Below are 14,255 nucleotides of genomic sequence, written 5' to 3'. Positions count from 1 at the left end.
ACACCAGAGTTTCAATCACAGGAGATATAAATAACGCAGTTGGATAGATTCACATGGATGCAGAAAAACAATACTTAACTAATCTCACTATATTTTCCTGACTGACTAAAGAATTACTGTTCCCTATTTAAGTTACTTACTACAGCAACACAAGATAATGAGTTTTGCTTACTACAGCATGGCAAGATGAGGTGTGAGGTTGTGTGAGATATCTGTGAGAGAACTTTCCTGTCATGTTCTGAGAAACAAAGTGCTACTGTGAGAGTTCTGTCATACCTCTCACTAATATCTAAAAACTCATTTCAATACTTGTTATAGAATGACATCACATCTGGTCACTTGACTCTGGTACAATACACACCCAGAGCTTTGCTGTGATCTGTTACAGCATCTGAAAACTATAAACTAATTTCAAAAACCTCCACCTTTTCAGGGTAGCAATTAGTTCATCCCTAAGGACAATACAGTAAGATTCTTAGTTCCGATTCTCCCAAACATTTCTTGTCTCTGGCTGTAATCAGACCTATAAGATAAAATCTTTATGGCCTAAACCAACCCCTTTAATTTTCAACCTATTTTTCAAAATTAGCTGGACTGAGATTAACCTTTTCCCTTCCAGAATTCCCTGTTAAAACATATACATTTCATCAGTTATAATAATACTGTCTGACATACATGTATATCTCTTTCTGTCCAGCAGGACGCACTGTTGATGCATTTCTAACACAAGCAACTTTACAAACACATTTTAATACAAACATCTGTAGGAATCAGTGTGATTGTCAAATAACATAAAATTCTTTACAAAACTCCAGCTAGATATGCTGACATGTGTTACATATGCATTGCCCTATTCTCCCTAGCACAGATGGCACTATTGCATATCATCATAATGTCATCTTAGACTTCTTCTGTTCATGCTTTAAAGCATACACTATGTTTTGATCTGATAAGTTCAGCATATATGTATGCAATGCCACAACTGAAGACCTATGGATGCAGTCAGTTTCAAAGAGGCCCAAACCTCATTCAGACCGAGGAATATATCATCTTGCTATGCACTGTTTTTTATATATATTTGATAAGCATGAAACTTTTTTCTTGTTTACTTGTCTAACAGATTAAATATATTTTAGGGCAAGTCAATCACACCCTGTCTTGAGAGCCTATCTGTATTGGCATTGCTGACCCCACTACTATGCTGCACTGTCATGTCATATGCCTGTAACCCTAGGCTCCACTTTAGTAACTTGGCATTTTGCTAGCTGGAATTAAGTGATTGTGATCTGCAACTGCAGTGAATTCCCTTCCATACATATAGGGCTGAAGTTTCTGCAGTGCCAATACTAATACTATGGCTAGACATTCTTTTTCTATAGCTGCATAACATTCCTCACTGGGTTGGAGTATACAGCTGAAATAAACAACTGGGTGCTCTTTTCCCTCTGAGGAAACTTGGCTGAGTACAGCCCCCACCCCATGGTTTGAAGCATCCACCTACCATCCACTGCAAATACTCTGCACCAGGGCCTCCCTATCATGGTAAGGTGTCATCATGTTAACATGGTACAATCTATGCCCCTGCCTCCCGCGTAGCAGGTTTACAATGTAATTAACATCACTAACCTTCCTTACCACTTTGAAGGGTCCCTCCCAAGCTGTCTGCAGCTTATTATGTCTAACAGGAATGAGCACCATAACCTACTGTCCCACTGCATACTATTGGGCTTGGGCATTCCTGTTATACCACACCTTTTTCTGATGTTGGGGTTCTGCCGGGTTCTCCTTGGCCAAGCCCATGATCTCCCTAAGCCTTGTTCTGAGGTTTAGGACATATGCCACAACAGACTTCTTGTGGGATTCATACTCGCCCTCCCACTCATCAAGAATCAAATCTAAAAGCTCCCTCATTCTATTCCCATACAGCAACTCAAAGGCTGAAAAACCTGTGGATTCCTGGGGTACTTCTCTGCAGGCAAATAGCAGATGGGGAAAATATTTGTCCCTCTCTCTCTTAAACTGGTCTGCAAATGCTCTTGGCATGGTCTTTAGTGTAGACTTTAACCTCTCCACAAGACCATTAGTCTGTGGGTGGTAGGGGCGGTCTTTAGGTTCTTCACCCCACGGCAATTCCAAAGTCAAGCCAGCAGGTCGGACATGAAATTGCCACCTCTGTCTCAGTATTTCTCTCAGGAAACCTATCCTGCTGAAAATATCTAATAAAGCATTTGCCACCTTCTCTGCCTCAGTGAAGGACAGAGTCACCACCTCAGGATATCTAATAGCATAGTCTACTACCACCAGAATATACTTCTTCTCTGTGGAACTTGGGGTACTCAGAGGCCCCACAATATCCATAGCCACCCTCTGAAATGGCTCTTCAATCACAGGCAAAGACATCAAAGGAGCTTTGATCTTGCCTCCTGGCTTGCTTACGTTTTGGCACTGTTCACAGGTCCTGCAGTACTCTGTTACATTGCTTGTAATCCCAGGAGAATAAAAGTTCTGCATAATACATCTCATGGTATACTTTATGCCCATATGACCTGCAAAAGTAATGTCATAGACTATGGATAGAAGTAAAGAATAATCCACGACCTTGAAGAAAGGAACCGGAACTCTGCTAAAGTCCACAAGGCTGTATTTTTATTTCTGAAGTATTCCAAAAGTCACAGATAAAATCACACAAGCGCTTTCGCTCAGGCAATCCTGAGCTTTATCAAGTGAAAACAAATTGCAGTGTGCAGTAACCTCCATTAAATAGCCTGGCAATTATACAATTAATTAATTAGTAAATCTAGTACTAAGGTGTGGTGCTTTAGAGTTGGGTGTTAAAAAAGTTAGTCATTATATCAACTCAAAAAATGAAATGTTTGCAATAACATATGCACTTAAATAAAAATGACTAACCATAAAAAACATTTTAAAATGCCAGTTTCCTAGGTTTCAGAACATAAAAGTCTGAAGTCTGATTGGGGTTGTAGATTGTTAAAGAATATGCTTAAAGATGTGTTTAGATTGTCAGTGAATTGTTAAAATTTTTTTTTCATTATTACTTTACACTGATAAAAACATGCAATAAAATATGCGTGAGATAATCTAATATATTATTGTCTGTATGCCACATGCTTGACCTATCTGTTAGTTTTGTTTTTGTGTACTACTTGCTTTTTCTACCATGGGGGGGGGCACCCTTTCTCCTTAATTGGGCCTAGTCCAGTTGTAGGAAATGTTTCTATGTCCAGGAGTGGGCACGCATTTTTATCCCGGGACCTGAGCACCTAGTCTTCTTTTTATAGTTTTTTGATCTACCTTTCTCCAGGATATATAAAATATATATCTGTGTCATCTCAGTGAGATTTTGGAAAAACAGGGTCCAACATGTAAAAGTACTCATCAGGACATGAGGAAGAATTCAATCCAAGTAATGCTACTATCCCTTTTTTTCCTGACTCCACCTGTCCAGTAAGACCCATTTCTATTTCAAATCCCTATAAGTATATATTATTGTTTCATCAGTATTTATTTATTCATTTTATTTATTTAACATTTGTTAACCAGGAAAGTCTGACTTGGAACCAAGCCACTTTCAGTGGAGGCCCGGGGAGAAACGCTCCAGATGCATGTCTTTCTAAACATGGGAGGAAACCAGAGCACCCGGAGGAAAGCCACACAAACTTGTAAATCGTCACCTTATCTAGCATTTCTTTTCAGAATATATCTTCTCTGCCTATTGACTAAGTTGTTTCCGTATTTCACACCTGATCTTGGTACTTTGACACACCTGACAAATGTTAAAGCCCAGTCTACCTTTATCCCTTCTCTATCTTCTGCCATTGGTCTCCGTATACTGAAAAAGTGCAGGAACTGCCGAATGCATACTGACAACTGACTACTACTAGACCAACAACATGACATGATTTGTAAGAAGAGTTATTCTTAATATAACCTAGATGACACAGTCTCACACAAATGGCTGGTAAGTAACACAAATTCAGCTGTACCTTCACAAGATCACATTTAACAAACACACTGAAGTTGTAAAAAAATCACTCCTCAAGCCTCACAGAATCATGACTAAAGAATCCTGACACCAATCTATGAACACAGCTCCACCATAGTTACACAACTCAATGAGTCCTCCAGGCTTTGGATTTCAAACTTTCCACAGCCATTAAGTCTGTATGTTAAAATAGTAATGTCCTGGTAATTGGTGACTCTATCATCAGGCAGTGGTACAGTGAATCTACACTTATGTGGACAAAGACTGAATGATAGCTGCATTTGTGCTGCTATTATGAATATTAGCTGCATTTGTACTGCTAATATCCATAATATCACAAGCATTTTACTGTCCCTCAAACAGGATAAAGATGACTATGACCTGTAGATGTGAATGACCTGACACACTCAACCTAGACAGAAATGAAGACAGACATGTTGAAGTTCACTATGCATTTCTCAAATGCGGGCAAGACTCCATTTATAACTGGAATCCTATCCTTAGCCAGAATTATGCCAATATAAGATAGATATTTATTTATTCATTTATTACTTTTGTTTACCGGGTAGTGTCCGACTGGGCTGGGGGCCCATTTTCAGTGGAGACCTTGGGAGAAAAGCTCCATAGGATATTAGAAAAGATATTTTGGCAATGCAGGCAATAGTACAATACAGTCAATAGAACAATACAAGCAACAGTACAAAAAACAGCACATAAGATATAATGGATCCCCTTTAGATGCCCGAAATCTCACTTCACCGACAAGGAATCCGTTGGGCCGAAATCACCGACAATGCAGATGACCGACAAGGCGAGAACCCGACGGACTCGGTAAGTGTGCGATAGAGTGAGGGATTTAGTGTTAGGGAGCGGACAGGTAAGTGTGCGATAGTGAGGGACTGTAGTTTTAGGGGCGGGTTAAGTGAGTTAGGGTTAGGGTGCGGGTAGGGTAAGTGTGCGATAGTGACGGAATATATGTTTAAGGGTGGGTTAAGTGAGTTAGGGTTAGGGTGCAGGTAGGGTGTGTGTGCGATAGTGACGGACTGTGGGTTTAGGGGTGGGTTAAGTGAGTTAGGGTTAGGGTGCGGGTAGGGTAAGTGTGCGGCTGTGTCGGACCTTAGGGTTAGGGTTTGGGTTACAGTTAGTGCATGTATGGTTGTGAGTATTGTCGGTATTTTGTGTTGTCGGTCTTTTGGTGTCGGTGATTTGTGTTTCGGCGTTAGTGGCGTTTCGGTAAACTGAAGGGGATCCGATATAATATATATATATATATATATATATATATATATACATATATATATATATATATATATATATATATATATATATAAATAAATATATTTATATAGATAGATATTATATAAGATAATTGGTTTTAACAAATGACAAAGAAACTGGTGTCTTTCTAGGGAGTACAGTATATATCAACTTAGGACAAGATGACTGATAGCTCACCTTGCTTCACCATGGATGGCCTGCACCTTTTGTTTCATGGCTTCTGCATACTGACCAAAGCAATTGCTGCTCCCAGATCAATATGTGTTTGTAAGAAGTGTAGAGGGGTGGCTTGCCCCTCCCTGCAAAAAGAAGTTTTAAGGAGAAGAGAGATTTTCGAGATTCACTCTTCTCAGGGTATCCAGTCTTTTTCTCAGCTTTTCAGCACTTGGCATTGCATGTGCCGATGTTAAAACAGGAAAACATTTGGTCATATGTGCAGGAAAGCATAAACAGGAATAAGTCAAAAGGAAATGAGGGCAAACAGCAAAGATATAAATTGTTTGTGAGACAAGACCTATGGTAGTCAGGCAAGACTGTTCAAGAAGGTAGGAGAGTGGCACTGAACTGAAAGAGATGGTGACAGTTCATGTAGGGTATACATTTAGGCTTTACACTTGTTTACAATTTCTGTTTGGGAAATCATATCAATGTCTTTAGCTAGCTCCAGGTATACTTCATAAACTGCATTGCTGCTATTTATAGATTCAGTGAGTTACTCAAACTAAAGTCTAAAATTTTCACCACAAACAAACACATAGAACATGCTGGCGGAACACACTTATAACTCAAGACTTCCATCATTAATAAAATGGTCTTCTATGTTTGAAGGCAAACCTTGATGATTGGATGGGTACACATACATTTAACCCGGACCAGACTTGTTGTGTCCTCATGGTGGTAGGCGTTGCCCTATAAGGGTGGATACTGAGAAGATGGTTATGGTCTATGAACTGACTCTGGCTTGTAAACCTTATGAGCTTTTGAATCTGTGTATTAATGCCACTAGCAGTATTCTGCCTAATTACTGCAATGGTTGCATAATGAGAAATAAAAACTAATGCATGTGAGACAATATCTCTTCCTGACGTATTACGCTATTGCTTTATTGAATTATTGCTTTGTGCATGTGCATTTTTTGGGGTGCAAAATGCCAAGTGGAACCATATGAAGATCAAAATGTAAAAAAAAGAAATTTAAATAAATGTCCTCCTGATGCATAGAGATATGGGTTATTCCTTATGTATCATCATTGCTAGAGCAGTATTATCAGGCCTTGCAGTCAATACATAAAAGGCAGTTTGAGAATTGCCAAGTATAATAGTATAACATTCCAGATGGCTGCCTACTGCTACATTCAGCAACACTATGAGAACCCTCTGTTATCCTATTCAGTGGTTCTGAGGCCTTGTAATTCTAGGAAGATACCCTAAAATAATACAGAGTCTAGGATCTGACTTTTCAAACTATACCTCAGCTGATAGAAAGAAAGGAAGTAAGAAGGGAAGTGGACATTTTGGTTGTGGGGAAAAAAACCTATATACAAGTAATAAGAAATGCTGCACAAGGTTTCTGATTACCTGGGGTGGGCTCAGTTGCCATCCTACGCTTTCTGATGTAACAGCCAATAAGTACTGCCAGGACAATGAAGAGAAAGCAAATGCCAATGATGATTCCAATTACTGCTCCTGTCATGTGGTTGTTAATTTCATCTGAAACAGTATCACGTCCTATAAGAATCAAAGAATGAAAATAAAAGAGAAAATGAGACATTCCTTATAGCACAGAGCTTCCCACACGATGAGGAAAGAAATGTAACCCATCAATTAAAAGCAGAGAGCTAGATACAATGAAACATGCATACTGTAAAACATCATTTATGACTACAACGCAATTCAGGTTTAAATGCACAAGAAAGGTTATAGATCAATATATCTATCTATGTCTATCTATATATATATATATATATATATATATATATATATATATATACATATATATATATATATATATATATATATATATATTTATAGATATATGTGTGTGTGTTTGCATGTATATATTGTTTACCGATGAAACATGATAGTTATTTAAAGCTAATATACAGCTTTAGAGTAGAAAGTAGGAACTGTAAGGCAGATGAAAGCTGGTTACTATAACAAAACCAGAAAAATGCAAACAAATGTTACCAGCTAAACATGGTTCAAATACACTAAAACTTTAATACATGCAAAAAAAAAAAAATATATATATATATATATATATATATATATATATATATATATATATATATATATATATATATATATTTCTCTAACTGCACTAAATTCTCTTCTCTAACTTCATTGTTTTCCCTGAAGTTTATATCCTGTTTTTAATTAGAATATACTTTACATCTTCTAATCTTTGAACTCATTTCTAACCTTTAACATTACATTATACATTGGTCATGGGAGAAAGAGAAAAGATATATCAGTGACGCCAGAAAGAGACAAGACTATCGATATTTATTTTTGTAGCTTGTTCCTTGATGCTTCACTACCCATGCCTTCCTCCAAACACTCCGTCTATTCAGACACTCCTGCATGTATCTGTAATCTTATATTCCATGATATCTCCTGCCTCCTATTGCATCTACTCTTTAGTTTGAAAGTCAAGCTCATGTCTTTCTTTTTTGTCTTCCCAATTTACACATATTCTGTAATACTGACCGCTCATTGCTTTATGAACATATGTCATGTCCAGTGTTGAAAACATGAACCTGTTAAAAACCAACACCCATACCAGAGTCAGAGGTCAGCACAGATCATGTGATCTGGGCAGGATGTTTACATTTCTGATTCACCTATGACTGTTATTGTAATGAAGTCTTTGGATATACTCTGACGAAAGTACTTAATAAACTTTTTGTTGTGATTCAGTGTTTTCCTCTCTGTGTGTTGACCGCTGACTTAGGTACGGGTGTTGGTTTTCGATATGTCATGTCCACTCTACTCCTGCTTCTCACCAGAGTGGCTGGGTTTAATTCTTTTGTCTTTCCTTGCATCCCTTGTCCATCGGTCCTCTTATCACGTTGGTAGACTTTCTGTCGTCCCTATCAGCTATCTTGATTTTCTTCTCTATGAATAGACATTAGAAATTTGCAAATTACTCCTGAGCTGTAACATCACAACATAACCCTCCTACTTCTTTCATCCGTTCATATCATTATCTCTGAATATACACTCTAGAATTATATTGGATTTGGCCTCAGAGTTTTCATTTTGTATCTGGTGGTTCATTTCTTCCAGCAGTTCAGCTCTGAGGTCCTTGGCATGTTCCATAGTCTTTACCATCCTGCTAGATTTTCAACCTTGGAAGTCAGACCACAGCTGAAGATAAGTATAAGAATATTCCAGTCATTAAAAGGGAATGGCATAACCAGTGTGACCTGCATGTAGCAGTGTGCATGGCATGTTATTTCCTGCAGCATGCGGCAAGGGGCTACATATGTTGTTGCTACCTGCACCCAAGTTGCTTTTTGACTGTAGTGAGGGGAGTCCTATATTTGTACACTGCATCATGTATTCTGCTGGTGATCTGCTATTATGATAACTTTTGAATTTGAAATTTTGTGGATCACCTAAGTTACAAAAATGACAAAATCACAATAATAAATGGAAGATTTTTCTTCTGAGGCTCAAATGGAGGTGAATGTAGAAGGCAATGCTGCTTGGATATTTTCCAATTTATCTGATTAAAAACAAAGGAATAAAATTCATGCACTGCTTAGGGAACAACATCAAGGTGGCACTGGTTATGAACTCTAAGTGGTCTATATCAACTTGGTGATAGTGGACAAAAGGCTATATAACATGCAACTGGTCCCAGTTGACAGTGAAACCAATAGCTGAAGCGTTGTTCGGCAAACACAGAGTATAGTGCCAGTACAGGTTAGGGATTCAGTAGCTCCCCTCAATGCCCTCTGTGCTGTAGTTTCCTGTTAAAAATGACTCACCATAACACAAAGCTAATGAAGGTGGAGTAAAAGAGGAACACAACTCTTGTTCACACTGTTGTAAGTCGTTGCCCACCATGCAACATACTAGAGAAGCCATTGTCAGGTAGCTTAAAGCTACGGTTCCCAATGTCAAAAGAAGGACTAACTTGGCCACAAGAAATATAGAAAGAAAAAATATAACTTTCCTCTAGACAATGAACCAGAGTAATGGCCATCAGAAGATAAATCTGTGGCAACATAGACCCCTACATGCAGACATTTGAAGTACTTTAGGATTTTTATTTTATTTTACTATATTTTTCATTTTTGATTAATTTTGACTAAAAGACTGGCAACAAAATCCTGAACAGTGAAAATATGGTTTATTTCTTGAGTGAATTCTAGCATGCATGAGAAAGACTCATGTTACTTGTATTTCATCAGGCAGCAGGACTACTGAGGTGACATCAGACAGAAGTGCCTAACTATGGAACTAACTACTGTGTGTTACTGTATTTGTAATGTTATGTACAGTTGTGTACTAGAAAGCTAGAAATAGATTGCATTGATTTAGCATTCCATAAAAAAGGATGCTTGTAAATAAACATATGTATGTGCAGCAGTCATTACAGAACTTTCTGCATCTACAAGTTAACTCAAAAACAGTTTTGATACCCAGTAAGTACTAACAGATATCAACATCAACGTACAATCTGTAACTGTATGCTCAGTAATAACCTTCAGGTCTGTACACAGTTTTAGCCCAAACCTGGGAAATTATAAAGCCTCTTTATTTTTTGTATTAAACTCAGATACCATTTCTGTGCCCAATCATATATATTTGTATACAGGTAGCCCCCATTCTCCAGTGCCACACCTATTGGAATCTCCAGTGCCACATCTATTGGAATCTCCATTGCCATACCTATCATAATCTCCAGTGCCACACCTATCATAGTACAATGACATGAATATGCCATACGTATTGGCCCAGGAAAGACTCTCACATGACCCCTTTGACTTTTGACAGCATTGCCCCTAAACATTATTGTTTGTTTTCTTGCAGTCAGCCACCTTTCCCCACATCCATTTTGTTAGCTTACCCTTTCCAAATCCCATCACCATTTCTATCAATCTCCATGAGGGAAAATTCTAATTTCAAATTTAAAAGTGATTGAATTGTTATGCTATATTAACCCATTGCTCCTTTCCTGTTTGTCTGCATGTTTCTTAACCTTTGTTAACCTGCTGCTATCTTTATCTGAGTCCTAGCAGGAATTTCCCTTGCAGCAAACGCATTCAAAGAAAGTGCATTTCCTCATTCAGTAACATTCACAGTACTGTAAATCACACTCATGGAATCTTATACATTATCTAGTTCCCACATACGCCAAACTAAAATTTGAAACTGATAATCATGCCATTATGGACTGAGTGATTTCAGATATCTCAGACAGATGCTCATGTGTGGAGGTATTAAGTAGTTCACCTCATGACTCTCTGGTGTAAAAAAAGTAAATAAATAAATGCCCTCCATTTTTATTATATTGAGTTAGCTTTCAAAGAATTGACTCCTTTAATCTCATGTGAAGATGCTGTCACAGTCCTGCACTTTAGTAAAAAGTCAAAGTGGCATCCAGGATAAATTATTCCCTAATACTTACAGGAGAAAGAGTGGAGTCAGCTGTCCTGCGATATGCTAGGAAAAGAAAAGCATTAGTGAAAGTCAAAGGTCATACCTGGAGAAATTGGAAATATTCTGTCCTTCCTCAAGCTAGGCAACTGTACACTGACTTCAAAAGGGACTGTAACAGCTGTGTTAAAGTTGTGAAAGCCACCTACAATAGATAAAGGCAGACTTAGTCTCTCCGTCAGTGTTGTAGCCTGAAATGAAAAAAAGTCCTGGGTTTGAGTGTCAGGTCCTCCTTGTCATTGTCCAGAGTACAGAACCCGCTCCCCACATTATGGATGCTCTCCAGTCTTTCCTAATTTACTTCCTTGCTTACTCATTTATTCATCCATTAATTCATTCATTCATTTGTTCATTCATTCAGTCATCCATTCATTCATTCATTCATTGTCATTCGTCCATTCATCCATTCATTCATTCAGTCATTCATCCATTCATTCATTCTTTCATTCGCTCACTCATCCATTTGCTTTACATTTACTTGCTTAATCCATTTCAGGGAGAGCCAGAGCCTATACCAGTGCTCACTGAAGGGTTTGCCAGTCCATTGCAGTCCTCTCTTTTAGTATCTAGCTTCCTTTTTCACTTCTCCCTCTTAAGCTTCTCTTCGTACATATATATAGTGCTTACCATACTTTTACTTTAAAATAATAACTACCACCAATAGAACATGCCTACTGGAAATCTCTCAGACAAAGTGTGTATGTTGGATCATATTCTCCAGCTTACTTAAAGTGTGGGCTCTGAATTTATTAGCAAACATTTAGCCTTTATAATCATTCCGTTTCCAAAGATACAATTCCACTGACTTGGAGTTGTCATTCCTTTGACTAAAATATATATTTTAAAGGTCCTGAGGTTCATAGACCAAATAAATATAGCTTTTCTTCACCATCTAAAAGACTTGATTTGAGAAGCTAAATGTGTGGTTTGTGGCCAAGCATGTCAACCTGTCGCCTCTTCAATGTGATTTTGGAAAAGGATATAGTACATTCTCTGCCATTCTATATTAGAGTCATTATATATCCAAATATTGTAATGGGCTGCTTTATAGGTTCTAGTTCTCTGTAGATCTCTGGAAAGCCTCTATTAAAATCACTAGAGAGCTGCCATTTGAGATCATGAATGCATAGAAGAGAAATAATGTTTCTCTACAGCGTAGTTGGACTCACTCTCAATGATACATTGAGGAGACCCACAATTTGGGAGACTGTTGTAACACCATCACTGCTCCTCTCTATTGAAAGAAAGCAATTGTGGTAGTTTGAACACTTCATGAGAATACCCCCTGAGTATCTCCCATTGGATTTGTACCAGTCATGATCCACTAGGAAGAGACCCAGACAAATCCAGGGCATGCTGAGGAACTGTAAGATTTTAGGCAACTACCTAGGTTTACCTTTTAGACAATGACTGTACTACTTTGCTTCAACTGCAGTGGAGGTTTACAGCAGAGATGTGTAGTAAGTATGAATCTATCAGTCCAGTGTGTCTTTTGTACCTGCAGATAACAGTTTAACTCCTTTACATGAGTACTGAGTAACCACTTCTTCTGATAAGAAATTACTGGTAAAGAATTTTTCATGGCTTGAAAGGCCAGACACGGATCCCCATGGAGGAGTCTATAAAAGAGTGAGTACAAGGAGAGGCCATCAATCTGCTAGGTTAACTGAAGGACTTGAGGTCATTGATCATATTAGTTAGGAATCTAAACTCTCAGACTGACTGATATGTTCAGACAAATGCATGTCAAAAGGAGAATAATAATCAATAACTGGTCTGAGGAGTGACAAGTAAAGGGGAATTAAGACTTCTTTGGAAGTACAGAAAGTACCTTTGGAAGTCATATGAGCCAGACAGGAGATTTTTTGAAATGCTAAGGAAGCAAGATGGTAAAAATTATAAAGAATTATCAGCAGGAGTGCCTAGATCCCTCATGACAGTGTATGTTTGATGGATATGACTCGGAAACATTTTGTTTACCAAAGAAATGTGCTATATTTTTTACATTTAATTTGAGTCAAAAACAAAAGCAACCCCAACAAAATATCTCATGATTCAGCTTAAGGATAAAAAGCACTGAAAAAAAGTCAAAAATGTTGAAGAAATCAAGATGTCCTATCAAATAATGACACATTAATCTTTATTCAGTAAGCTGATTCTTCTCCATTTCTTCAACATTTTTTGCCCTGTGAAGGAAGAGAATTATAGCAAAATGTCAGAAGAGTAGCACACAGCAGTTAAGATCCATCAACAATAAAATAAATATGCAACTCAAGAGTTTAATGAAACCATAAAGCCAAGTTTGAAGCAAAAATAGCCACCAATGCAAAGTTCAACCACAAAGTCTTCTCTAACTATATTCGCAACATAAAGAGCTCTATGCTGTGATGTGCTGAGCTAATTGTGAACCACACCACCTCCACACAACTGAAGACATAACAGACCGACTAGCTGATAACTTCAGCTACAACCTTGTCCCCTCTTTCATCCTATGTTAACTCACAATATTTTCCAGCAACTGATACCCTCCCTGCTTTCATGCAGGACCAAATCCTGAATGTGCTGTCAAAGGCCAGGAATACTGCATCAAAGGGCCCTGACAATATCTCAGGATGTATCTTGAACAGCTTGAAGCATGATTTATCTGCATCCCAAATAAAACTGTTCATTCTCAGCCTCCACGCCACCTTTGTACTTAGCAAATGGAGGACAGCAACAATCATATCCCTGAAGAAGGGCTTGATATCCACTGACTCAAATAATTACCATCCCATAAATCTAATCAGTCTTATTTTTAAGACCATGGAAGTACTCATGATGGAATCAGTTGATAAGGACATAGGAAACCTCTAAACATGGTACTCATCCCAGTTTGGGATCATAAAAAGCAGGTCATGCTTAGTCAGCCTAGTAGACTTCTTCAAAAAGGTCACTGAAGCAATGGACAAAGGCAAGATGGTGTATATCATGTACACAGACCTGTTCAAAGCTTTTGACACAATACTTCACACAGGCATAGCGGAGAAACTTACCCTACTATAAATAATCCCCTATGTCACTTGCTGGTTTGCCAACTGGCTCACAGATAAGACTCAAGAGGTGAAGATGGGGAAAGTGCCTTCACTAAAAAACTAGTCCCTAGTGGAGTCGCACATGGCTCAGTTCTAGGACCACCCTTGTTTGGCATCTGCTTCTATGAAGTAAAGACAAAGGCCAAGGGTGTCTGGTTGAAACCCTAAATGACACAGCCATTCTTCAAGAAGGCTTGTCCCAAACCAATAACTGGTGTCACAGCCATGGAATAA

At 38.2% G+C, this 14,255-nt stretch overlaps 1 protein-coding gene across 2 annotated transcripts in view; it reads right to left on the bottom strand.

The window, feature by feature from the left end:
- LOC122811888 (delta-like protein 1) overlaps positions 1-14,255 on the bottom strand; it is a 540,266-nt gene that overhangs the window by 113,879 nt on the left and 412,132 nt on the right. Inside the window, exons 10-11 of one of the 2 annotated variants that reach the window (XM_044084029.1) lie at positions 10,997-11,095; positions 6,859-7,008 (exon numbers count right to left, since the gene is read on the bottom strand). In XM_044084029.1, coding sequence (XP_043939964.1) covers positions 6,859-7,008; positions 10,997-11,095 — 249 coding nt within the window. The remainder of the gene's footprint in view (positions 1-6,858; positions 7,009-10,996; positions 11,096-14,255) is intronic. The other variant, XM_044084030.1, reaches the window with a different exon arrangement.

The sequence above is a fragment of the Protopterus annectens genome, chromosome 9.part0 (genome assembly GCF_019279795.1).
Source record: "Protopterus annectens isolate FY-2018-M chromosome 9.part0, PAN1.0, whole genome shotgun sequence".
Taxonomy (NCBI): Eukaryota; Metazoa; Chordata; order Ceratodontiformes; family Protopteridae; genus Protopterus; species Protopterus annectens.
This window is presented reverse-complemented; position numbering and strand designations above follow the sequence as displayed.